Raw genomic sequence first — 24851 nt, forward strand, 5'->3', positions numbered from 1 at the left:
TACTAGGCAACGACTGCTAATGTTTTGTGCTATATCTTGCAGTCGTGGATGCCACCATGTTTTAAGCAATACATCACCCGTAGCTCGCGCACCACAATGAGTTGCAAAGTGAACACATTCGGTAACCCAGGCTGCCAATGCATCGGGCATACAAGTCTGCCCTGCCGGGGTGACCCACAATTTGTTTACAGAATCATAACAACATCCCAATTCTTCCCATAGTCTTTTTACACAGCCAGGAGCGTCCTCCTGTAATTAAATGACGTCAGTGATGGTCGGCATTGGCTTTTCAGAGGGAGATTGACTATCTAGGTTTTTAGTCTGGCTCATCATTTTGGGGACCACCACGTCTTTTAAGCGAGAAGCCTCTTTGGCCTGATGGTCCGCCTGCCGATTGCCCACATCCGCTAAAGTTTTTCCATTTGTATGTGCTGCACATTTTATAACCGCAATCTGTTTTGGAAGCATTAGAGCTTGTAATAATTGTGTAATTAATTGTTTATGAGATATCTGAGTACCTGCTGACGTCAGAAATCCCCTGTTTTTCCATAATTGGCCAAAATCGTGTGTGACCCCAAAGGCATATCGGGAATCAGTGTAGATATTTACAATTTTATCTTTCCCTAATACACAAGCTCGAATAAGTGCAAAAAGTTCAGCCTGTTGGGCGGAAAAGGGAATTTCGAATGCTGCTGCTTCAAGCGTTTCTCCTTGTTGGTTAACAATTGCATACCCTGATAATCTATCCCCCCTTTCACCGATGGATGAACTACCATCGGTGAATAGGTTCAGATCAGCATTTGGTATTGGTGAGTCAGCTTGTTGCCGAATAAGATTCTGTATAAGTGTCTCTAGTGAATTCTACAGGGATAGTCAAGAACTGTCAACTTAAGAGAACTGTCATTATTCTGAATATTGCTTTATTAATTTTAAGAAACCAACATCTCTTGCTAGTAGTGCCTTCTTTAATAGAATCGACAAATTCATCTACAGAAAACCTATATGTTTGATAAGTTATTGTGTTTGATATTTTAAAATAAATGTTTAGAATTAGCCTGGAAATTAAAACTTCAAACAATGGAAGCTGGTTTTACAAAAACCAAAACAACTCAGATTAAAAGGAACAGATCATTCAAGGACACCTGATAACGGGAATTTGGCAGCAATCCAACTTTTACTCCCAGTCCATTTGAGCGACAAATATTTATTTTTTATTTTTTGGAGTTTGGAGATGCGAATGGCATCATTCCAAGCTATACGCCTCTTTTTGTCTCTGCAAGAAAATTAACCCTTTCAACAAGCTTTTGTGTATAATCCAGAAGATGTTAAAGTGCAGAATGTTGTACTTTCATTCCCAATAACTCTAAAGGAGTTAAAGATTTGGCATTACATATCCAAAAAGAAATCAAAAACTTGATCCACCCCAACTTATCTTCCAACTGTACCCCAATTGATGAATTTGAGCTGAAATACTATTATTGAAATGTTACTGATCAATCAACTGTTTGACTGTTTTATATTGTATAATTTATTAATACTGAATCAGTAGTATCAAATGTGATTAATTTATTAATTATAATAATTATTTTGAAATGCCTGGTTGTTGGGCCCCGGATGTTGGCAGGGTTGTATGCTATATTGGGAACTTGCCGGACGGGAAACTGACACTGCGGCTGATAATCGTCTGGGTAATCAAGGAAATCCACCTCTAGTGCCCCCTCTTTTTCCAGGACTAACTCTTGATTCATCGGTGGGAATTGATTAGCACGGGTTTTAGAACGAGTGCGAGTCGCCGGACCTCCTTGCGACGGTGGAGGTGGTGATAGTGGCGGGGGAACGGTGGATAAAGGGCTTGAATGTACACATCTTTAATGTAATTTCTAACATGATCACACCAGAGGAATAAAGAGTTTTTTTTGTCTGAAACATCATTTGTTTTAGAACAGTTTAAACTACAATCAGAACCCTGGGAATGTAAGGTGGAGGCGGTCGTAGTGGCGGTGTAACGGTCGGTCGTCCCCTATAGTGGCAATTTTCAGGGTCATCCTCATCGTCTCCCTCGGTCAAGGCAAGGCCGGCCATTTCACCGTACGGTCCTGATTTAGAAATGGGGGTTTTACAGACTTAGGTCTTTTTCTATGGTGGGCATATTCCTTTCTCAACCCCCCCCCCCCCCCCCCGCAGTCTTAACAATTCCCCCTTTTGTTAATTCAATAACCAATTTTAAAGCGTTAGCCTGCCAATTAGCCAATAAAGATGCATCTTTTAATTAATTTTTGGCAGTACTCCCGCCATAACTCAATCAATTTCTTAGCTGTGGAGCTACGGTTATGTTGCCAAATAATCTGCTGTCCCTCTATAACCGTAGGCAAATCTTTTGATCCTCCCAGGGGCCATTTCCCCTTTCCCAAATTTTTATGCAATTCTCCCGAGAACTGCCGCAGCTGCTGAAAATGTTCCGGATACTGTTCACAAAGAGTTTGAAGCTCGCTTCCACTATCAGCTGTGCTATCTAAAGTATTACCCATTGTCTCCTATCCTCGGATGATCCTTGTGGTTTCCTATTTAATTTTGGTAGCGATCCTAAATCGCCTATTCAATCAAGAATTTAAACGGGGTTATCCTGCCCCATTGCCCAATCAAAAGGCTAAATCAAACTGTTCGAAAGTGATTTTTAGAAGGTCAAAGTCTGGAAATGAAACATGAAAAGAGAGAGAAAGAGAAGACTGATTTAAACAGACTGACAGGGAATCAAAGACAGAACTAACAGACAGACAGACTCAGAGAATTAAAGACAGAACTAACAGATTTAAGAAATTGTTTGAATGTTCCGACAGGGCACGCAACGGTCAAGCCCTGTTTATTATGTTTCCTTTAGGTGTTATCCACACCCTTAATTATATAATTTGGACAGAGTTATCCGTTCTCCGTAATATTCAATCTGATCAACCGAAGTGTCGAACAAGTCTAGACACCGGTTGATATACTTATTTATCGAAAATCACCTTTTATCGTGAAGGTATTAGGCAACCCTAAGGATCATCATCACTCATTTACCTACCCAGAGATTTAAGGAGCCCTGGTACTCCAACTCGGACTATTTAGGGGAAGGACTCTAACCCCCCAAGGTTTCCAACCCAGTTCTTTAGAAAGGATTTTAACCTCCCAGGGACTCCAACCCGGTACTTAAGGGACTTTAGGAGATCCAATCCTCCAGGGCCTCAAACCCAGTACTTTAAGAAGGTCCAACCTTCTAGGGAACCTATAGCACCAACCCGGTTTAAGAAGGTCTAACCCTCTTGGGATTCCAACCCTGGTACTTTAGGGAGGACTCTCACCTCCCAGGGATTCAAACCCGTGATTCGAGGGAGGACTTTAACCTCCCAGGGACTCCAAACCCTGGACTGTTTAGGGAGGACTCTAACCTCCCAGGGTTTCCAACCCGGTACTTTAGGAAGGTCCGATCTTCCCGGGACCCCGACCTTAAGAAGGTCCAACCTTCCTGGGACTCCAACCCGGTACCTTTAAGAAGGTCCAACCTTCTAGGGACTCCAACCTGGTACTTTAGGAAGGTCCAACCTTTCCAGGGAACTTGATAACACCAACCCTTCTTCGTAACGGGTTCGCCGGACTGCTTTGATTTTGTCAGAGTCTCCACCGAAACCGAACAGCAGGGCGTGGCCACACTCGGGACAGCAAAGGGGGAAACCAAAGTGGTAACAAGGGTACTCACGTTTGGTGCGCAAGTCCCTCCTCAGCGTCCGAATGCGATCAGTCTGTTACGCCGTCAGGTTCCAGGAAGGCTCCTGTGAAATCCCACTTCTGACACCAAATGAGGATTCTTTTGCAGCCAGTCCGGATGAAATGATCAGTCGAACACCTCGTAACTTTAACATGTTTATTTCTTGGCCGGGGCTAAAACCACTGTGTCTCTTGAGAGTCACAATAGCAGGCCAAAGTCAATACATCTAACAGCAGTTCTTATACATTTTTGGTTCGTCTCTGAGGGCAGCTCCCTCGCATTCCATTTTGCTGAAGGCAGCCCCCCTTGCCTTTCATCTGTGCTTTTAGTTTAATTATAATTATCTTCCATTAGATTGTGTTTTGTACTTAACCCTGTTGGGTTCTTTTTTCTTTCTCATTTTGTTATTGATATTTTATGAAAACCTTTAATAAAAATTTTTTTTAAAATAAAAAAATTATTATTATCTTCCAGTTGGCCGGGGCTAAAACCACTGTGTCTCTTGAGAGTCACAATAGCAAGCCAAAGTCAATACATCTAACAGCAGGAATTATACATTTTTGGTTCATTTCTGAGGGCAGCTCCCTCGCATTCCTATCTGTGCTCTCAGCTCAATTATAATTCAGCCCCCTCAATTATAATTATCTTTAAGCCTAGTGCACCCATTCCCAAGGCCGTTATTGCAGTTTGTCTGGTTCAAAAACAAGTGATACATTTTTGCTACCAGAAGCCTGTCTTGACATTTCTTCACACAAAGCTTTACCTAACATTTTGTTTTTCCCATAAAGTTCCAATCCATCTTGAGCCAAACTCTCATTTATCGATCATCAGCCAAACATTCAGCAGCAGAGGCAGCTGATCGGATTTACTCAATCTCAGTCACAAAGAAGCTCCACAAGCTCCTCACACTTCTTGTTGGAGCTGAGGATGGAAGAGACAGGGGAGAGCGAGAGTACTTCAAAAGGAACTAACTTGTGTCAGAGATATGAATAAGTTTCAACACACTGCGTATTTAACACCAATCTAATTTATTTGACTTTTAGCTAGAATATTAGCCCCTGTAAATGGGCTGGAGTTTGTTATCAGCAGAAATGAACATAGTTCAGTCCTGAATGTGGAATTAACAACAAAATCCATTCACTGTGGTTACTTGTGGCCTCGTTGATGCTGCTGCAGGTTGGATGACTGAGCGAATCCCTTCCCACACTCTGAGCAGGTGAATGGCTTCTCCCCAGTGTGAACTCGCTCGTGTCTCAGCAAGTGGGATGACCGAGTGAAAGACTTCCCACACTTGGAGCAGGTGAATGGTCTCTCCCCAGTGTGAACTTGCTGGTGTCCGGACAGAGTGGACAACTGAATGAATCCCTTCCCACACTGTGAGCAGGTGAACGGCTTCTCCCCAGTGTGAATTCGCTGGTGAATCAGCAGGTGGGATGACCGAGTGAATCCCTTCCCACACTTGGAGCAGGTGAATGGTCTCTCCCCAGTGTGAACTCGCTGGTGGCTCTGCAGGTCATATGATCGAGTGAATCTCTTTCCACACTGAGCGCAGGCAAATGGCCTCTCCCCAGTGTGAATTCGCTGGTGATTCTGCAGGTTGGATGACAGAGTGAATCCCTTCCCACACTCTGAACAGGTGAACGGCCTCTCCCCAGTGTGAACTCGCTGGTGACTCAGCAGGTGGGATGGCCGAGTGAATCCCTTCCCACACTTGGAGCAGGTGAACGGTCTCTCCCCAGTGTGAACTCGCTCGTGTTTCAGCAAGTGGAATGACCGAGTGAAAGACTTCCCACACTTGGAGGAGGTGAATGGTCTCTCCCCAGTGTGAACTTGCTGGTGTCCAGACAGAGTGGACAACTGAGTGAATCCCTTCCCACACTGAGAGCAGGTGAACGGCCTCTCACCAGTGTGAACTCGCTGGTGTCTCAGCAGGTTGGATGTATCACTGAATGCCTTCCCACACATGGAGCAGGTGAATAGTCTCTGCCCAGTGTGTATTTGCTGGTGTGTGGACAGGCTGGATGACTGAGTGAATCTCTTCCCACACTTGGAGCAGGTGAATGGTCTCTCCCCAGTGTGACTGCGTCGATGAATTTCCAGCTGGGATGGGTAAGTGAATCCTTTCCCACAGTCCGCACATTTCCACGGTTTCTTCTCCGTGTGACTGCATTTGTGGCTTGTGAGGCCTGATGACGTGTCCAGTTTCTCCCCACTGTGAACGATGCTTTTTCCTTCCATGTTCAAAATCCGCTGATATTCAGGATATGATAAATTGAGGCTCTGTCAGATCCTGATTTGATGCTTGGTTTGTGTTTCCGGACGTTGAAGCCTTTCCTTCGAACACCCGGTGAAACTGATTCAAAACAGAAAATAGAGTGAGAAAGAACCCACAAAAACACAAAGGCAGGTTGTGAAATTGAGCTGAATGAATCTGGTCATTTGTGGGGCCGGCACTGGGAACAAAAGTGACCATAAACACCCAACTGGCCCCTTTGGGAGGAGAGAGAAAGAGGTGAAGAGGGATTTTGTGTATCTACAAGACATATTAAAGAGAATAGATGGCAAAGCAAATTCGATCTTGAGCTTCATAAACAGTAATATTGATTCCGAAACAGGGAAGCCAGGCTTCCGGTGACACAGTGATTAGCACTGCTGCCTCACAGTGCCAGGGACCTGGGTTCAATTCCGGCCTTGGCAACTGTGTGTGTGGAGCTTGCACGTTCTCCCAGTGTCTGCATGGGTTTCCACCCGGTGCTCAGGTTTCCTCCCACAGTCTGAAGAAGGGCAAGTTAGGTGGATTGGCCTTGATAAATTTCCCCTTAGTGTCCAGGAATGTGCAGGTTCGGTGGGGCTATGGGGTTACAAGGACAGGGTAGGGGTGTGGGCCTAGGCAGGGTGCCCTTTCAGAGAATCGGTGCAGACTTGATGGGCCAAATGGCCTCCTGCTCTGTGGGAATTCTATGGTTCTACTTCTATTCTCTGAATCTTTATAAAGCTCCGGTCACCACTCTTCAGGAAGAATGTGAAAATTCTTGGAGAAGGTGCAGAGGAGATTTATCAGAATGGTTCCAGCAAAGGAGGTTGAGGGAGACTTGATTCAGGGACAAAAGCTTAGGCCAAATTTCCATCGGGTGGGCAAAGAAACTGTTTCCATTCACTGATCGTACAAGCAGTCGGGACACAGATGTAAAGTTTTGGATTGAACTATATAAGATGCTGAGGGGTCTTGACAGGGTGGATGTGGTGAAAATGTTTCCTCTTGTGGGAGAATCTAGAACAGGGGGGTTACTGTTGCAAAATAAAGGGCCACCCATTTCAGATGGGGATAAGGATATTTTTTCTCTTGAGGGTTGTAGGACAGGGTGTGGCACAGTGGTTAGCATTGTTGCCTCACAGCACCAGGGACCCAGTCTATGACTCATCTTTCATTCCCTCACCTATAGTATAAATATCTCCCACTTTCTCTGTCTTTCAGCTTTGACAAAGAGTCATCTGGAATCGAAATGTGAGCTCCTTTCTCTCCCCACTGATGCTGCCAGACCTGCTGAGATTTTCCTGCATTTTCTCTTTTGGTCCCGGGTTCAATTCCGACCCTGGGTGATTGTGGAGTTTACACGTTCTCCCTGTATCTGTGTGGGTTTCCTCCGGGTGATCCGATTTCCTCCCACAGTCCAAAGGTCTGCAGGTTCGGTGGATTGGCCATGCTTAAATGGCCCTTAGTCTCCAACAATGTGCAAGTTGGATGGGATTACGAGGGTGGGGTGGGGAGCTCTTTCGGAGGGTCGATGTGGACTCGATGGGCTGAATTGGGTCAATCTGCACTGTAGAGATTCTATGACTTTGGAACACATCTTTAAAAGGCAGTGGAAGCAGTGTCCTTGGATATTTTTAAGGCAGAGCTGGATAGATTCTTGATAAGCAAGGAGGTGAAAGGTTATCGGTGTTGGCCACAATGTGGAATTGAGGTTAAAATTAGATCAGCCGATGGGGCAGCACGGTGGCGCAGTGGTTAGCACTGCTGCCTCATGGGTCCAATCACAGCCCCGAGTCACTGTCCAGGTAGAGTTTGCACATTCTCCCCATGTCTGCGTGGGTCTCACCCTCACAACCCAAAGATGTGCCGGGTAGGTAAATTAGCCACAATAAATTGCCTTTTAATTGGGAAGAAGAAAATAATGGGTACTCTAAATTTAAGGGAACAATATTGGAAAATAAAAGCATTAGGTACTCCAAATTCTTTTTTTAAAATTAGATCAGCCGCAAACTTATTGAATACTGGAGCAGACCTGAGGGGACGACTCCCAGTTTGTGTAAGGAGCAGGCTCGAGGGGCCGACTCCCAGTTTGTGTAAGGAGCAGGCTCGAGGGGCCGACTCCCAGTTTGTGTGTAAGGTGCAGGCTCGAGGGGCCGACTCCCAGTTTGTGTGTAAGGAGCAGGCTCACCAAGACAGACGATAACATTTGAATTGATTGAAAGTTTACTGATGACCATGAAACCATTGTCGATTGTTGGTTCACTCATGTCCTTCAGTGAAGGAAATCTCTGTCTGGCCTACATGTGACTCCAGATCCACAGTCAGCTGGCTGACTCTTAAAATGCTCTCTGCGATGCACTCAGTTCAAGGGCAATTAGTGATGCTGGCCCAGCCAGCGACACCCACATCCCGTGAATGAACAGAAAAGAAAATCTGCCATCCTTACCTGGTCTGGCCGACACGCTTCCAAACCACAGCAATGTGGTTGACTCTTTAAATGCCCTCCGAGATCCAGCAGAGGGCAGTAGGATCCAGCAGAGGGTAGTAGAGCGGAGCTGCTGATTGGCCGTTGCTGGGGGAATTTGCATACGTCCGTGTGCTCACCCTAACTTGGAGGTGTACCTGAACAAGAGACCCTAGCTGTTCAAGTGAAGACAAGCATCCATCAGAAGGCAGTAGAGCGAGCTTCTGATTGGCCGTTGCAGGGGAAATTTGCATACGTCCGTGTGCTCACCCCAACTTGGAGGAGTACCTGAACAAGAGACCCTAGCTGTGAAAGTGAAGACGGGCATCCAGCAGAGGGCAGTAGAGCGGAGCTGCTGATTGGCCGTTGCAGGGGAAATTTGCATACGTCCGTGTGCTCACCCTAACTTGGAGGCGTACCTGAACAAGAGACCCTAGCTGTTCAAGTGAAGACAAGCATCCAGCAGAGGGCAGTAGAGCAGAGCTGCTGATTGACCGTTGCAGGGGAAATTTGCATACGTCTGTGTGCTCACCCTAACTTGGAGGTGGTTTGTGGAGGAGCTCTTGTCAAGTGACACTTAAACCTGAAACACTTCTTCAGTGTTTCCCTCCCTACCCCCTCCTCTAACCAAAAAAAAACCAACCGCTGTAAGGATCAAGAGGAAGGCTCGAGGGCAGGTAGAAGTGGAAAGTTGAACCGTGACGTCACAGCCTGCAGGTAAGGGATTGGCTGGTGACTGGTAAGTAGTTTTTATTGATTTTCCCTCATGTGTTATCGTGCGGGTCGCAGAGGTTGCTGAGTGAGTGCTTGCTGAGAAGGGGAGTGAATAACAGGTAAGCTCTTTCTTTCCTTTTTTTTATCTAGAGGGATGACAGGGAAGGTAGTGCAATGTTCCTCCTGCAGAATGTTTGAGGTGAGGGACGCCGTCAGTGTCCCTGCTGATTTCATCTGTGGGAAGTGCACCCATCTCCAGCTCCTCAGAAACCACGTTAGGGAACTGGAGCTGGAGTTGGATGAACTTCGGATCATTCGGGAGGCAGAGTTGGTCATATATAGAAGCTTCAGGGATGTAGTTACTCCGAAGAATAAAGATAGATGGGCGACGGTGAGAGGGGCTGGGAGGAAGCAGTCAGTACAGGGATCCCCTGTGGCCCGTTCCCCTTAGTAACAAGTATACCGCTTTGGATACTGTTGGCGGGGGGGGGGACTTATCAGGGTTAAGCCATGGGGTACAGGTCTCTGGCACAGAGTGTGTCCCTGTTGCTCAGAAGGGAAGGGGGGAGAGGAGTAGAGCATTAGTCATTGGAGACTCCATAGTTAGGGGGATAGATAGGAGATTCTGTGGGAATGAGAGAGACTCACGGTTGGTGTGTTGCCTCCCAGGTGCCAGGGTGCGTGATGTCTCGGATCGTGTTTTCGGGATCCTTAAGTGGGAGGGGGAGCAGCCCCAAGTCTTGGTCCACATAGGTACCAACAACATAGGTAGGAAAAGGGATGGGGGTGTAAGGCAGGAATTCAGGGAGCTAGGGTGGAAACTTAGATCTAGGACAAACAGAGTTATTATCTCTGGGTTGTTACCCGTGCCATGTGATAGCGAGACGAGGAATAGGGAGAGAGAGGAGTTGAACACGTGGCTACAGGGATGGTGCAGGAGGGAGGGTTTCAGATTTCTGGATAATTGGGGCTCATTCTGGGGTCGGTGGGACCTCTACAAACGAGATGGTCTGCACCTGGACCAGAGGGGTACCAATATTCTGGGGGGGAAATTTGCTAATGCTCTTCGGGAGGGTTTAAACTAGTTCAGCAGGGGCTTGGGAACCTGAATTGTAGCTCCAGTATACAGGAGGTTGAGAGTAGTGAGGTCATGAGTAGGGTTTCAAAGTTGCAGGAGTGTACCGGCAAGCAGGAAGGTGGTTTAAAGTGTGTCTTCTTCAATGCCAGGAGCATCCGGAATAAGGTGGGTGAACTTGCGGCATGGGTTGGTACCTGGGACTTCGATGTTGTGGCCATTTCGGAGACATGGATAGAGCAGGGACAGGAATGGTTGTTGCAGGTGCCGGGATTTAGATATTTCAGTAAGCTCAGGGAAGGTGGTAAAAGAGGGGGAGGGCTGGCATTGTTAGTCAAGGGCAGTATTATAGTGGTAGAAAGGACGTTTGATGAGGACTCGTCTACTGAGGTAGTATGGGCTGAGGTTAGAAACAGGAAAGGAGAGGTCACCCTGTTAGGGGTTTTCTATAGGCCTCCGAAAAGTTCCAGAGATGTGGAGGAGAGTATTGCAAAGATGATTCTGGATAGGAGCGAAAGCAACAGGGTAGTTGTTATGGGGGACTTTAACTTTCCAAATATTGACTGGAAACGCTATAGTTCGAGTAAATTAGATGGGTCCGTTTTTGTCCAATGTGTGCAGGATGGTTTCCTGACACAGTATGTAGATAGGCCAACGAGAGGAGAGGCCATATTGGATTTGGTACTGGGTAATGAACCAGGACAGGTGTTAGATTTGAAGGTAGGTGAGCACAATTCGATTATGTTTACTTTAGTGATGGAAAGGGATAGGTATATACCGCAGGGCAAGAGTTATATCTGGGGAAAGGCAATTATGATGCGATGAGGCAAGACTTAGGATACATCGGATGGAGAGGAAAACTGCAGGGGATGGGCACAATGGAAATGTGGAGCTTGTTGAAGGAACAGCTACTGCGTGTCCTTGATAAGTATGTACCAGTCAGGCAGGGAGGAAGTGGTCGAGTGAGGGAACCGTGGTTTACTAAAGCAGTCGAAACACTTGTCAAGAGGAAGAAGGAGACTTATGTAAAGATGAGACATGAAGGTTCAGTTAGGGCGCTCGAGAGTTACAAGTTAGCTTGGAAGGACCTAAAGAGAGAGCTAAGAAGAGCCAGGAGGGGACATGAGAAGTCTTTGGCAGGTAGGATCAAGGATAACACTAAAGCTTTCCAGAGATATGTCAGGAATAAAAGAATGACTAGGGTAAGTGTAGGGCCAGTCAAGGACAGTAGTGGGAAGTTGTGCTTGGAGTCCGAGGAGATAGGAGAGGTGCTAAATGAATATTTTTCGTCAGTATTCACACAGGAAAAAGACAATGTTGTCGAGGAGAATACTGAGATTCAGGCTACGAGACTAGAAGGGCTTGAGGTTCATAAGGAGGAGGTGTTAGCAATTCTGGAAAGTGTGAAAATAGATAAGTCACCTGGGCCGGATGGGATTTATCCTAGAATTCTCTGGGAAGCTCGGGAGGAGATTGCTGAGCCTTTGGCCTTGATCTTTAAGTCATCTTTGTCTGCAGGAATAGTGCCAGAAGACTGGAGGATAGCAAATGTTGTCCCCTTGTTCAAGAAGGGGAGTAGAGATAACCACGGTAACTATAGACCAGTGAGCCTTACTTCTGTTGTGGGAAAAATCTTGGAAAGATTTCTAAGAGATAGGATGTATAATCATCTGGAAAGGAATAATTTGATTAGAGATAGTCAACACGATTTTGTGAAGGGTAGGTTGTGCCTCACACACCTTATAGAGTTCTTTGAGAAGATGACCAAACAGGTGGATGAGGGTAAAGCAGTTGATGTGGTGCATATGGATTTCAGTAAATTGTTTGATAAGGTTCCCCATGGTAGGCTACTGCAGAAAATACGGAGGCATGGGATTCAGGGTGATTTAGCAGTTTGGATCAGAAATTGGCTAGCTGGAAGAAGACAAAGGGTGGTGGTTGATGGGAAATGTTCAGACTGGAGTCCAGTCACCAGTGGTGTACCACAAGGATCTGTTTTGGGGCCACTGCTGTTTGTCATTTTTATAAATGACCTGGAGGAGGGCGTGGAAGGATGGGTGAGTAAATTTGCAGATGACACTAAAGTCGGTGGAGTTGTGGACAGTGCGGAAGGATGTTACAAGTTACAGAGGGACATAGATAAGCTGCAGTGCTGGGCTGAGAGATGGCAAATGGAGTTTAATGCAGAAAAGTGTGAGGTGATTCATTTTGGAAGGAATAACAAGAAGACAGAGTACTGGGCTAATGGTAAGATTCTTGGCAGTGTGGATGAGCAGAGAGATCTCGGTCTCCATGTACATAGATCCCTGAAAGTTGCCACCCAGGTTGAGAGGGTTGTTAAGAAGGAGTACGGTGTGTTCGCTTTTATTGGTAGAGGGATTGAGTTTAGGAGCCATGGGGTCATGTTGCAGCTATACAAAACTCTGGTACGGCCGCATTTGGAGTATTGCGTGCAATTCTGGTCGCCGCATTATAGGAAGGATGTGGAAGCATTGGAAAGGGTGCAGAGGAGATTTACCAGAATGTTGCCCGGTATGGAGGGAAGATCTTATGAGGAAAGGCTGAGGGACTTAAGGCTGTTTTCGTTAGAGAGAAGAAGGTTGAAAGGTGAATTAATTGAGGCATACAAGATGATCAGAGGATTGGATATGGTGGACAGCGAGAGCCTTTTTCCTCGGATGGTGATGTCTAGCACGAGGGGGCATACCTTTAAATTGAGGGGAGATAGATATAAGACAGATGTCAGAGGTAGGTTCTTTATTCAGAGAGTAGTAAGGGCATGGAATGCCCTGCCTGCTACAGTAGTGGACTCGCCAACACTAAGGACATTCAAATGGTCATTGGATAGACATATGGACAATAAGGGAATAGTGTAGATGGGCTTTAGAGTGGTTTCACAGGTCAGCGCAACATCGAGGGCCAAAGGGCCCATATTGCGCTGTAATGTTCTATGAGATGGCTGAGCAAGCCACTCGGTTTAAGGGAAATTAGGGATGGGCAATAAATGTTGGCCCAGCCAGTGACTCCCACAAATGATTAAAATAAAATCCTGGAGACTCCAGTCAGTCAATCCGGGAGAGTTGCCATCCGGTCCAGGCACCTTGTCCTCTGTAAAGATGGCGACCGGTAACCCGGGCCTGTCACCGCTCAGCTCTCACTCTATTCGGTGCTGTTTAAGACGGGACCGTTAACATTTTACTCGGGAGTTGAAGCCTCCACGGGGTATTTATGAAGCCTCCCGGCTCACTCCGCAGCTTCTATTGCTCCCGGCTACAATCCTGAAAGTTGCTTGATTATTTCCCTCCCGCTCCTCGCATCGTCAGCGACAACCTGAACTGCAGATGCGCCGGGCACAGCCCGAACGGTGACAATGCCCAGGGAGTGATTGGCGGCGGTACCGGACCAATAGGAATTGTGAGGGTTGGCCTGGAGGACCGGACGGGAGCAGCTGGTCCTCCAACCAATGGTAGTGAGTGAGGGGAGGGGCTGGACTGTGAGTGAAGCATGCGCAGTGCGGGTGATGGGCAGACGGGTCCAAAATGGGTAAAGGGGGGGATGGTGGGGCGGAGGATCCGGTGGGTGGACGGAGAGGCTCCGGAAGCCACGGGAATAAACTGAGCGGATCCCCCCTCCCCCCGTTTACACCGACCAGGGCCGCAGCTCCCAGATCAATGAAGAGCTGCTTTGTATCAGGTTGGTCATTGGTTCCAGAGGTTGTTCCCTGGTCTCCAGCGTCGCTTCTTTATCAGTGAATCATTGAACGGTTACAATGCAGATTGAGGCCATTCAGCCAGTCCTGTTTGTGCTGGCTCTCTTTGCCAGAGCAAATCAGCTCCTCCCACTCCCCTGTCCTTTCACCAACAAGACCAGCAGCAAATATTCCCCATCCCCAGTTACCTGTGGAAAAGATGATGTTTGACCTTCTTGAACCGCTGCAGTCTGTGTGGTGAAGGTGCTCCCACAATGCTGGAGTTACAGGTTATTCACCTTATTGGTTAGGAATCGAACAGAGTGATCAGGGATCACCCAATTAGTAGGGTCCAAACTGAAGGACCGCCCAAAAGAGCACGAAAACCCCCCAAGTATAAGAAGAGTTCGCCACATTTTCGTCCTCTCTTAGACCTGGTACCCCGGTCCGGCCATCTCCAATTGCAACAACACCAGAAGCAAGTCCAAGTTCAACGCTCGCTACCAGACGGATGAGTCCCGCTGAGCAGCAGTTACTCCTTCGGACTCGATAGATCCAGAATCGATCAGTGGCTACTGTTTCTCTGACCTAAACCGGGTGTCCGAAGTTAAGTACAGGTTGTCATAGTCGATAGGTGTAGTTAACTAGTAGTTTTTATGTTGCATGACTAATTGTGTGTAAATAAAATAGCCTTGACCTTGAACTAACTAACTGGTGTTTGGCTCTTTGATCGATAGCCGGTTGAACCTTGTGGTGTTATCATTTGATTCCTGGCGACGCGAAGCATTAGAATATAGATAACATAGAAAGAAGGGCAAACTCACTGATTGCCATAATTGGAACTGAGCCACAGAAAGGACAGAGTAAAAGAAGAAAAGGCAACAATTTGATTGGTCGATTGGCCTCCTTCTGCACTGAAGGAATTCGTTGGTTCTGAGACTCCATTTGTCAACAGAATATTCATCAATAATTTGGTTTTCTGCAATTTTGATTTGTCGGCTCAGATTGAATCAAGGCATCAGAAACAGGAACAGGAGTCGGTTATTCAGTCCATGTTCTAAACATGCAGGATATTTTGAAGCAAAGAGATTTTCTGAAGCATCAACACCAGGATGTGTAAAGAAATGGGACAGGAGCCTGGGTCTTTGCTGCATCATCAACAGATCAAGAGTGAAGGATTGCTTCCTGAGATTGGAAGGTAACTCACGGAGAGTCCCACATTCCAAATCAGAGACAGGGAACGACAGGCCCCACAATCACAGGGAAGATGCTTGAGGATCCTAACAGATTCAGTTTCTGATCACTGGGGTGGAGAAGGAGCCATTAGAGATTCTCAAATGGCTTCTGAAAAACAAGGTCACGTCTTAATAATAACAATAATCTTTATTGTCACAAGTAAGCTTACATTAACACTGCAATGAAGTTACTATGAAAAGCTCCTAGTTGCCACATTCCGGCGCCTGTTCGGGTACACAGAGCGATAATTCAGAATGTCCAAATTACCTAACAGCACGTCTTTCGGGACTTGTGGGAGGAAACCAACGCAGACACGGGGAGAACGTGTAGACTCCAACAGACAGTGACCCAAGCCAGGAATCAAACCTGGGACCCTGACCCTGGACATTAAATTCTCCCGAACAGGCACCGGGATGTGGCGACTAGGGGCTTTCACAGTAACTTCATTGCTGTGTTAATGTAAGCCTACTTGTGACAGAGAATTATTATTATAAATAAATCAAATCAAAACTGGCTCGTTGTTCCAGGGGTAAGATTCTCGCTTCAGGGGTTGTGCTCTATGAAAATGTGAGAAGTCCTGGGTTCAAATCCCGGATGAGCCCTTTGATGTTGTTTCTTATTGGGGGCAGCACGGTAGCATAGTGGTTAGCACAATTGCTTCACAGCTCAAGGGTCCCATGTTCGATTCCCGGCTTGGGTCACTGTCTGTGCGGAGTCTGCACGTTCTCCCCGTGTGTGCGTGGGTTTTCTCCGGGTGCTCCGGTTTCCTCCCACAGTCCAAAGATGTGCAGGTCTGGTGGACTGGCCATGCTAAATTGCCCTTAGTGTCCAAAATTGCCCTTAATGTTGGGTGGGGTTACTGGGTTATGGGGATAGGGTGGAGGTGTGGGCTTGGGTAGGGTGCTCTTGCCAAGAGCTGGTGCAGATTCGATGGACCGAATGGCCTCCTTCTGCACTGTAAATTCTATGATAATCTATGAAACCTGGGTGAGGGTCACATTCAGGAGAAGTTATTAAAATGGAACCACATACAGATAAACTATATCAGGATTTACTGATATTTCCATTTGAATCACTGCTCCTGGCACCTGACACCTCTTGATCCATCACATCAACATTTGGCGGAACTGACTGCGCTGAGGTCTGTCTTGGATTAAAAACTCGAGGATCACTTGTCATCACAGAATCCTAGACATTTACAGCACAGAGGCCATTCAGCCCATTGTGTCTGTGTTGGCTGAAAATTCCTTGTCCAGTCTAATCCCACTTTTCACCTCTTGGTCTGTAGCCTGCAGATCACACAAACTCCACCTACTATGAGGGTTTCTGTCTCTACCTCCCTTTCAGACAGAGTTCCAGATCCCCACCACCCCGGGTGAAGAAAATCCTCAATTCCCCTCTAATCGTTCCAACAGATACTTAAATCTCTGGCCCCAGGTTACTGGTCTGTTTGTTCATGAAATAGGTCCTTCTGCCGTCTGATCCACTATATCTGGGACCCTCAATGTTGCACACCTCAATTAAATGTCCACTCAGCCTCCTCTGTTCCACAGAAAACAATCGATCCAATCGTTCCTCTTGTTAAAATTCCCTAATCCTGGAAACATCCAGAAAAACCTCTTCCGTACTCTCTCCAGGAAGAATGTGATTGTACTGGAATGTGGTGACCAGAACTGTACTCAAGTGCTCTCGCTGTGATCTAACTCATGTTTTTTAGTTCTAGAATACCCATTCTCTAACCTTCAATGTGATGGAAACTGACAGCTGCAACCTGTCAGCATTTGAAAGATATTTACAAATGATTCGAGAGTTTCTTACAGTTGGGATCTTTCTCTGTTCTGTCCATTCGAGGTGTTTGATAAAAGACTTTCTCCTGTGAATATCCAGCTGGAGTTTTGGGCCTTGACGTGTTTCCTTGTTCATCTTGTTGCCTCTAAACATTGAATCTTGTGGTTTCAGACACCAGAAAATCAAACTCCCAGCAACAGATTGTCTTTTACTGACTTTCTTAACAGCTCTGCAATAATACAGGCATAGTCATTCCTTACATAGTTCTGGTCCTCAGTGAAATACTTAAATGATGAGCTTTAGATGTTCTTCATATATTCCACAGGAAACTAAGGCGCCCGCCAGAGAGTAAGGGAGTGAATCTGAACCGTGTCCCCGGGAAAGGAGCACCCTTGGGACCAGCCATCTGCCTTTCCCTCGGGGAACAGAACCGATGGGGACCTCGCCACAAACCACACATCAAGGAAGCCCCCAAAGCCGGCCTGCCTTTCAAATCGGCCCGTGGGGAGGTATATTAAGCCCGTCTCCACTCAATAACGCCAATCTCAGCCGGAAATTGGAGTGGGAAATCATTAACCAGTGGCTCTGTGCGGGAAATCATTAACCAGTGGCTCTGTGTGCGGCAAATCATTAACCAGTGGCTGTGTGTGCGGCAAATCATTAACCAGTGGCTCTGTGCGGGAAATCATTAACCAGTGGCTGTGTGTGCGGCAAATCATTAACCAGTGGCTGTGTGTGCGGCAAATCATTAACCAGTGGCTCTGTGTGCGGCAAATCATTAACCAGTGGCTGTGTGTGCGGCAAATCATTAACCAGTGTCTCTGTGTGCAGCAAATCATTAACCAGTGGCTCTGTGTGCGGCAAATCATTAACCAGTGGCTCTGTGTGCGGCAAATCATTAACCAGTGGCTCTGTGTGTGGGAAATCATTAACCAGTGGCTGTGTGTGCAGCAAATCATTAACCAGTGGCTCTGTGTGCGGCAAATCATTAACTAGTGGCTCTGTGCGGGAAATCATTAACCAGTGGCTCTGTGTGCGGCAAATCATTAACCAGTGGCTCTGTGTACGGCAAATCATTAACCAGTGGCTGTGTGCGGCAAATCATTAACCAGTGGCTCTGTGTGCGGCAAGTCATTAACCAGTGGCTGTGTGTGCGGCAAATCATTAACCAGTGGCTCTGTGTGCGGCAAATCATTAACCAGTGGCTCTGTGTGTGGGAAATCATTAACCAGTGGCTGTGTGTGCGGCAAATCATTAACCAGTGGCTCTGTGTGCGGCAAATCATTAACCAGTGGCTGTGTGCGGGAAATCATTAACCAGTGGCTCTGTGTGCGGGAAATCATTAATCAGTGGCTGTGTGTGCGGGAAATCATTGACCAGTGGCTCTGTGTGCGGGAAATCATGAACCAGTGGCTGTGTGTGCGGGAAATCATTAACCAGTGGTTGTATGGGAAATCATTAACCAGTGGCTCTGTGTGCGGCAAATCATTAACCAGTGGTTGTGTGGGAAATCGTTAACCAGTGGCTCTGTGTGCGGCAAATCATTAACCAGTGGCTCTGTGTGCGGCAAATCATTAACCAGTGAACCGAGTTAATTTTCAGAGAACCACTTTCACTTGGAATTAATTTTCCATGTAAGTGGCTGATCAGCCATGATCATATTGTAGAGCACTCAATGGGCTGAATGGCCTGCTCCTTTCCTATGTACCTGTCCTGGGAGTGTTTGTTGGGGACAGTGTAGAGGGGGCTTTACTCTGTATCTAACGCCGTGCTGTACCTGTCCTGGCAGTGTTTGATGGGGACAGTGTGGAGGGAGGGAGTTTTACTCTGTATCTAACCCCATGCTGTACCTGTCCTGGGAGTGTTTGATGGGGACAGTGTAGAGTGAGCTTTACTCTGTATCTAACCCCGTGCTGTACCTGTCCTGGGAGTGTTTGATGGGGACAGTGTGGAGGGAGGGAGCTTTACTCTGTATCTAACCCCGTGCTGTACCTGTCCTGGGAGTGTTTGCTGTGGACAGTGTAGAGGGAGCTTTACTCTGTATCTAACCCCGTGCTGTACCTGTCCTGGGAGTGTTTGATGGGGACAGTGTGGAGGGAGGGAGCTTTACTCTGTATCTAACCCCATGCTGTACCTGTCCTGGGAGTGTTTGCTGTGGACAGTGTAGAGGGAGCTTTACTCTGTATCTAACCCCGTGCTGTACCTGTCCTGGGAGTGTTTGATGGGGACAGTGCAGAGGGAGCTTTACTCTGTATCTAACCCTGTGCTGTACCTGTACTGGGAGTGTTTGATGGGGACAGTTTAGAGGGAGCTTTACTCTGTATCTAACCCCGTGCTGTACCTGTCCTGGGAGTGTTTGATGGGGAGAGTGTAGAGGAAGGTTTACTCTGTCTCTAACCCCGTGTTGTACCTGTCCTGGGAGTGTTTGATGGAGACAGTGTAGAGGGAGCTTTACTCCGTATCTAACCCCGTGCTGTACCTGTCCTGGGAGTGTTTGATGGGGACAGTGTAGAAGGATGGAGCATTACTCCCTGTCTAGCACGTTGCTCTGTGTAGATCAATGTGGGTCACACTCCAGCTTTTCACACTTTGAACCGGTGTTTTCTCTTTCTGCACCTGTGTTATCCATGTCAAATGTTTAAATATTCAGGAGGAACAATGTTTATGTTGAAACCCGATCGAGCCCCTCGTCCGGAACCTGAGCCACAGGCTACAGCTGGTGTGTAACCTGTAACCAGATACCAGCAGCATTAAAACAAGCTGACAACCGACAGTAGCTCCTTGTATAGCGAAAGCTGCTCCCAGACTGTCAGCAGAAACAGGACCGAAGAAGACCCTCAAGCTCTTCGCCATAAATATGAAGCTAATGAGGTAATCACGATTTGCAGTCAAATATATTCAACCCCTCCCATCTCTCTCTGTACCCCGAAGCCCAGGTATACCATTAGCCCAGTACTCTGTCTTCCTGTTATTCCTTCCAAAATGAATCACCTCACACTTTTCTGCATTAAACTCTATTTGCCACCTCTCAGCCCAGCGCTGCAGCTTATCTATGTCCCTCTGTAACTTGTAACATCCTTCCGCACTGTCCACAACTCTACCGACTTTAGTGTCATCTGCAAATTTGCTCACCCATCCTTCTACGAGGGGAGGTTACTGAGATCCCCCCGCCCCCAGCATGATGGGGTCTGGGGGAAAAGAGTCGAACCGCAGAATCCCTAGTGCAGAGAGAGGCCATTCAGCCTATTGGTTCTGCACCGACCCTGTGAAAGAGAACCCGAATCTAGGCCCACTCCCACCCATCCTGCACATCCTTGGAGAGGAGGGGGTGGGGAGGGGAAGAGAACCTGGGATGAAGAGACTGTAGAATAAGTGGTCCAAAGGAGAGGTGTTGGTGGTGTTCGGGACACCGGGGATCCTGTGTGTGAGAGGGCTCCTGTGAGTGTTTGGGAAAGGGGTTCCTGTGTCCGCAGGCGTGTGTCTGGGGGAGGTGGGGCATCCTGTATCTGGGTGTGGGGGGGTCCTGTGTGTGGAGGCAGGGAGGGGGGGAAAGAGATGTCCTGTGGGCGTGTGTCTGGGTGGAGGTATCCGGTGTGTGTGGGGAGGGGTGGGTCTTGTGTGTCGATGTGTGTCTGGGGGAGGTGTCCTGTGTGAGGGGGGGGTCCTGTGTGTGGGTGTGTGTCTGCGGGCAATGTCCTGTGTGTGGGCGTGTGTCTGGAGGAGGTGGCCTGTGTGTGGGTGCATGTCTTGGGAGGTGTCCTGTGTGTGTGGGGTGGGGTCCTGTGTGTGGGTGCGTGTCTGGGGGAGGTGTCCTGTGTGTGGGAGAGGTGTCCTGTGTGTGGGTGGGTGTCTGGGGAGGTGTCCTGTGTGTAGATGCGTGTCTGGGGGAGGTGTCCTGTGTGTGGGGGAGGTGTCCAGTGTGTGGGTGGGTGTCTCGGGGAGGTGTCCTGTGTGTGGGTGTGTGTCTGGGGGCAATGGCCTGTGTGGGGTGTGTGTCTGGGGAGGTGTCCTGTGTGTGGGGGAGGTGTCCTGTGTGTGGGAGAGGTGTCCTGTGTGTGGGAGAGGTGTCCTGTGTGTGGGTGTGTGTCTAGGGGAGGTGTCCTGTGTGTGGGGTATGTGTCTGGGGAGGTGTCCTGTGTGTAGGTGTGTGTCTGGGGGCAATGTCCTGTGTGGGGTTTGTGTCTGGGGGAGGTGTCCTGTGTGGGGAGGTGTCCTGTGTGTGGGTGTGTGTCTGGAGGAGGTGTCCTGTGCATGGGTGTGTGTCTGGGGGGGGGGGAGGAGGTGTCTGGGGGAGGTGTCTTGTGTTTGTGGGTGTGTGTCTGAAAACCTTGCCTCTCCAAGTGGAGATAGATTCTCCTTCTGAATTTTCTCCGATAGGTTCCCTACCACTGATGCGAGACTCACTGGTACTTAGTTCCCTGGCTTATCTCTACAACCTTTCTTAAATAGTGGGATCATATTAGCTGATCTGCAGTCCTCTAGCACCTACCTTGTCGCCAAAGAGCAATTAAAAATTTGGGTCGGGGCCCCTGCAATCTCACCTCCCACAGCATCCTGGGACACAATTTATCCAGACCTGGAGATTTGTCCACTTTTAAGCTTGCCAACACTTCCAATGTCTTGTCACTCCCTCCGTCAATTTGCTCAAGAACCTCACAGTTTCTCTCCCAGAGTTCCATGTCTATCTCCTCATTCTCTTGGCTGGAGACGGATGTGAAATATTTATTCAACACTCAACCAATGTCCTCTAAAGTTTCTCTCCACTTAGATAATAAATTGCCTTTTTATTCCTCTGACCAAAATTGATAACCTCACACTTATGCATGTTAAATTCCATCTTATCAAATGTATTCTGGAAGTCCAAACACATCTACAGTACCCCCATTATCCGCCTGGCTTGTTACATCTTCCAAGAACTCCAACAAATGAGTCAAACACGATTTACCCTTTACAAAACCACACTACAAAGTCTTACAACATCAGGTGAAAGTCCAACAGGTTTGTTTCGATGTCACTAGCTTTTGGAGCGCTGCTCCTTCCTCAGGTGAATGAAGAGGTATGTTCCAGAAACATATATATAGACAGATTCAAAGATGACAGACAATGCTTGGAATGCGAGCATTAGCAGGTGATTAAATCTTTACAGATCCAGAGATGGGGTAACCCCAGGTTAAAGAGGTGTGAATTGTGTCAAGCCAGGACAGTTGGTAGGATTTCGCAGGCCAGATGGTGGGGGATGAATGTAACGCGACATGAATCCCAGGTCCCGGTTGAGGCTGCACTCATGTGTGCGGAACTTGGCTATAGGCTTCTGCTCGGCGATTCTGCGTTGTTGCGCGGCCTGAAGGTTGCCTTGGAGAGCGCTTACCCGGAGATCAGAGGGTGAATGCCCTTGACTGCTGAAGTGTTCCCCCACTGGAAGGGAACATTCCTGCCTGGTGATTGTCGCGCGATGTCCGTTCATTACCACACTGACTCTGATGGATTGCGGTTTGGCTTCACAAAAGTCCAATTACTACTTCCTCAATAATGGATTCCAACAGTCTCCCAACAACAGGCTTAAACTAACTAGTTTCCTACTTTTTGAACAGGAGGGGTTACATTAGACTTTTCCACTGATGCAGTGACATTGTCACTGGGTCAGTGTCTCCCCCCCTGATCTCTATGACGTTGTTTGTGGAGAGGAGCCGGAAGCGGCGGATAGCGAGAGTGGAGAATGTCCATCGGGGCTGGTTTAGCACACTGGGCTAAATCACTGGCTTTCAAAGCAGACCAAGGCAGGCCAGCAGCACTGTTCAATTCCCGTACCAGCCTCCCCGGACAGGTACCGGAATGTGGCGACTAGGGGCTTTTCACAGTAACTTCATTTGAAGCCTACTTGTGACAATAAGCGATTTTCATTAATTGTTTCACATTCAGCTCTCGGGCAGCACTGAGGATTTGTAAACCCCGCCTCCCGACACTGACCTCTCACCTGATACCTCACACTGCCAGGGCAATGACTGACGGCAGCTCCTGACCAATAGGGTGAAGGGGGTGGATTCGAAAGGCCGGTGGGAATCGGCTGGTCCTCCAGCCAATCGGAGTGAACGAGGAGGCGGGACTGGGCCGAGTGAAGCATGCGCAGTGCGATTAATGGCGGCGTTCTTTCTCGGATGCATGATCCGTAAAGGTGGGAATGGCAGGACCGAGGGAGAGCTCAATTAGGCGCGTCGTTGGACACACTTCTTAAACATGTTATATTAACCGAAAATCCTGAAAAATAACCTACCGGTATCGGCGGGGACCTGAGCAGGGCCTGCAGCTTTCTCACAGACGAAACTAAATGGCAGCCATCTCTCTCTCGCGCGTACTAGACGGGATGCGCATGCGCATTCGTCAACGTGCTTGGGGCGCGAGCAGCAATGCGCGCGCACCCCCATCTGTCTTGGGGGCAGCAGCGGAGCGCATGCTCAGTCGCCATCATTGCAATATTTTTGGAATTTTTCACCATGACAGACTGTTTCACTCTGAGTTACAAATTCTCATTTATGAGGCAGAACAATGATACATGTCCAGGGCAGTGACAATAATTCGTATTTATTGTGCCTTGACAAAATCAAGCATTTTAACACATCGCAGAGAAACGTTATAAAATAACAATTGACACTGAGCAACATGAGGAGATATTAGGAGAATCTTAATGGAGGAAAGTGAGTGAGAGAGTCGGAGAATTTGAAGGAGGAAATTCCAGAGCTTGTGGCCCAGTCAAATGATAAAAGGCCAGTAATGGTGGACCGAATAAATCAGGTATGCTGTAGTGGCCAGAATTAAATTAGTGCAGAGATCTTGAAGGGGTGTGTGAGGAGATTACAGAGATCAGGATGATCACAACTATAGGAATCGAAGAATGGGAAATTTCAACTTTTGGTACTTCTTAAAAGGAAAGTGAGCACAGGGGATGGGTAAACAAGACTTGTTTGTATTGTATTTGTTTTATTGTCACATGTACTGAAGTACAGTGAAAAGTATTTGGTGTACAGTCATAAGTTCGGATATGGAGATGCTGGCATTGGACTGGGGTGAGCACAGTAAGAAGTCTTACAACACCAGGTTAAAGGAGGAAGGAGCAGTGCTCTGAAAGCTATTGATTTGAAACAAACCTGTGTAAGGACTTTAACCTGGTGTAAGACCTCTTACTGCAGTCATAAGTTCATAAGATACAGGAGCAGAATTAGGCCATTTGGCCCATCGAATCTGCTCCACCATTCTATCATAGCTGATATTTTCCTCATCTGCTCCCTACAATGCTAAAGACCAAGAGCGGGATTGCAAAATCAGCCAGAGCATCTCCTCGCTAGAACACATGTCCTAGGAGCAGGAGTAGGAAATGTAGCCTCCCGCGCCTAAACATCTTCAATGTGATCATGGCTGATTCCATCCTGGCCTCAACTCCACTTTCTCCATAAAGCATTCTCCATAAACCTTCAACCCATCACCAATTAAATATCTGTCTAACTCCTCCTTGAATTTACTCACTGTCACTACATCCACCACACTCTGGGGTAGCGAATTCCACAGATTCACAATCCTTTGGGAGAAGTAGTTTCTCTTCAAATCTGTTTTTAACTTGCTACCTCTTATTCTAAGATCATGACCACTCGGTTGAAATTCCCACGAGAGGAAGCATCAGCTCCATGTATACTTTATAATCTTTAATATTGTCACAAGTAGGCTTACATTAACACTGCAATGAAGCTACTGTGGAAATTCCCTAGTTGCCACATTCCGGCGCCTGTTTGGGAATACAGAGGGAGAATTCAGAATGTCCAATTCACCGAATAAGCACATCTTTTGGGACTTGTGGGAGGAAACCCGAGCGCCCGGCGGAAACCCACGCAGACACCGGGA

General features: G+C 47.5%; 1 protein-coding gene and 1 long non-coding RNA gene across 3 annotated transcripts in view; one reads left to right on the forward strand and one right to left on the reverse strand.

Annotated features, from left to right (window-relative positions):
• The window catches only part of LOC140419326 (uncharacterized), a 304049-nt gene that overhangs the window by 163855 nt on the left and 115343 nt on the right, over positions 1 to 24851 (forward strand). The gene's annotated exons all lie outside the window — the stretch shown is intronic.
• On the reverse strand, positions 4754 to 23324 carry LOC140419322 (uncharacterized). Of its 2 annotated transcripts, none has more exons than XM_072503174.1 (2): positions 23233 to 23324; positions 4754 to 6095 (listed from the first exon to the last, which is right to left on the reverse strand). In XM_072503174.1, the coding sequence occupies exon 2, from the start codon at positions 5978 to 5980 to the stop codon at positions 4889 to 4891; it is 1092 nt and encodes a 363-aa protein (XP_072359275.1). In that variant the 5' UTR covers positions 5981 to 6095; positions 23233 to 23324; the 3' UTR covers positions 4754 to 4888. The 2 variants fall into 2 exon arrangements, with proteins under 2 accessions (XP_072359275.1, XP_072359276.1); XM_072503175.1 differs by lacking the exon at positions 23233 to 23324 and adding an exon at positions 8443 to 8700.

This window comes from Scyliorhinus torazame, chromosome 5 (assembly GCF_047496885.1).
Source record: "Scyliorhinus torazame isolate Kashiwa2021f chromosome 5, sScyTor2.1, whole genome shotgun sequence".
NCBI lineage: Eukaryota > Metazoa > Chordata > Chondrichthyes > Carcharhiniformes > Scyliorhinidae > Scyliorhinus > Scyliorhinus torazame.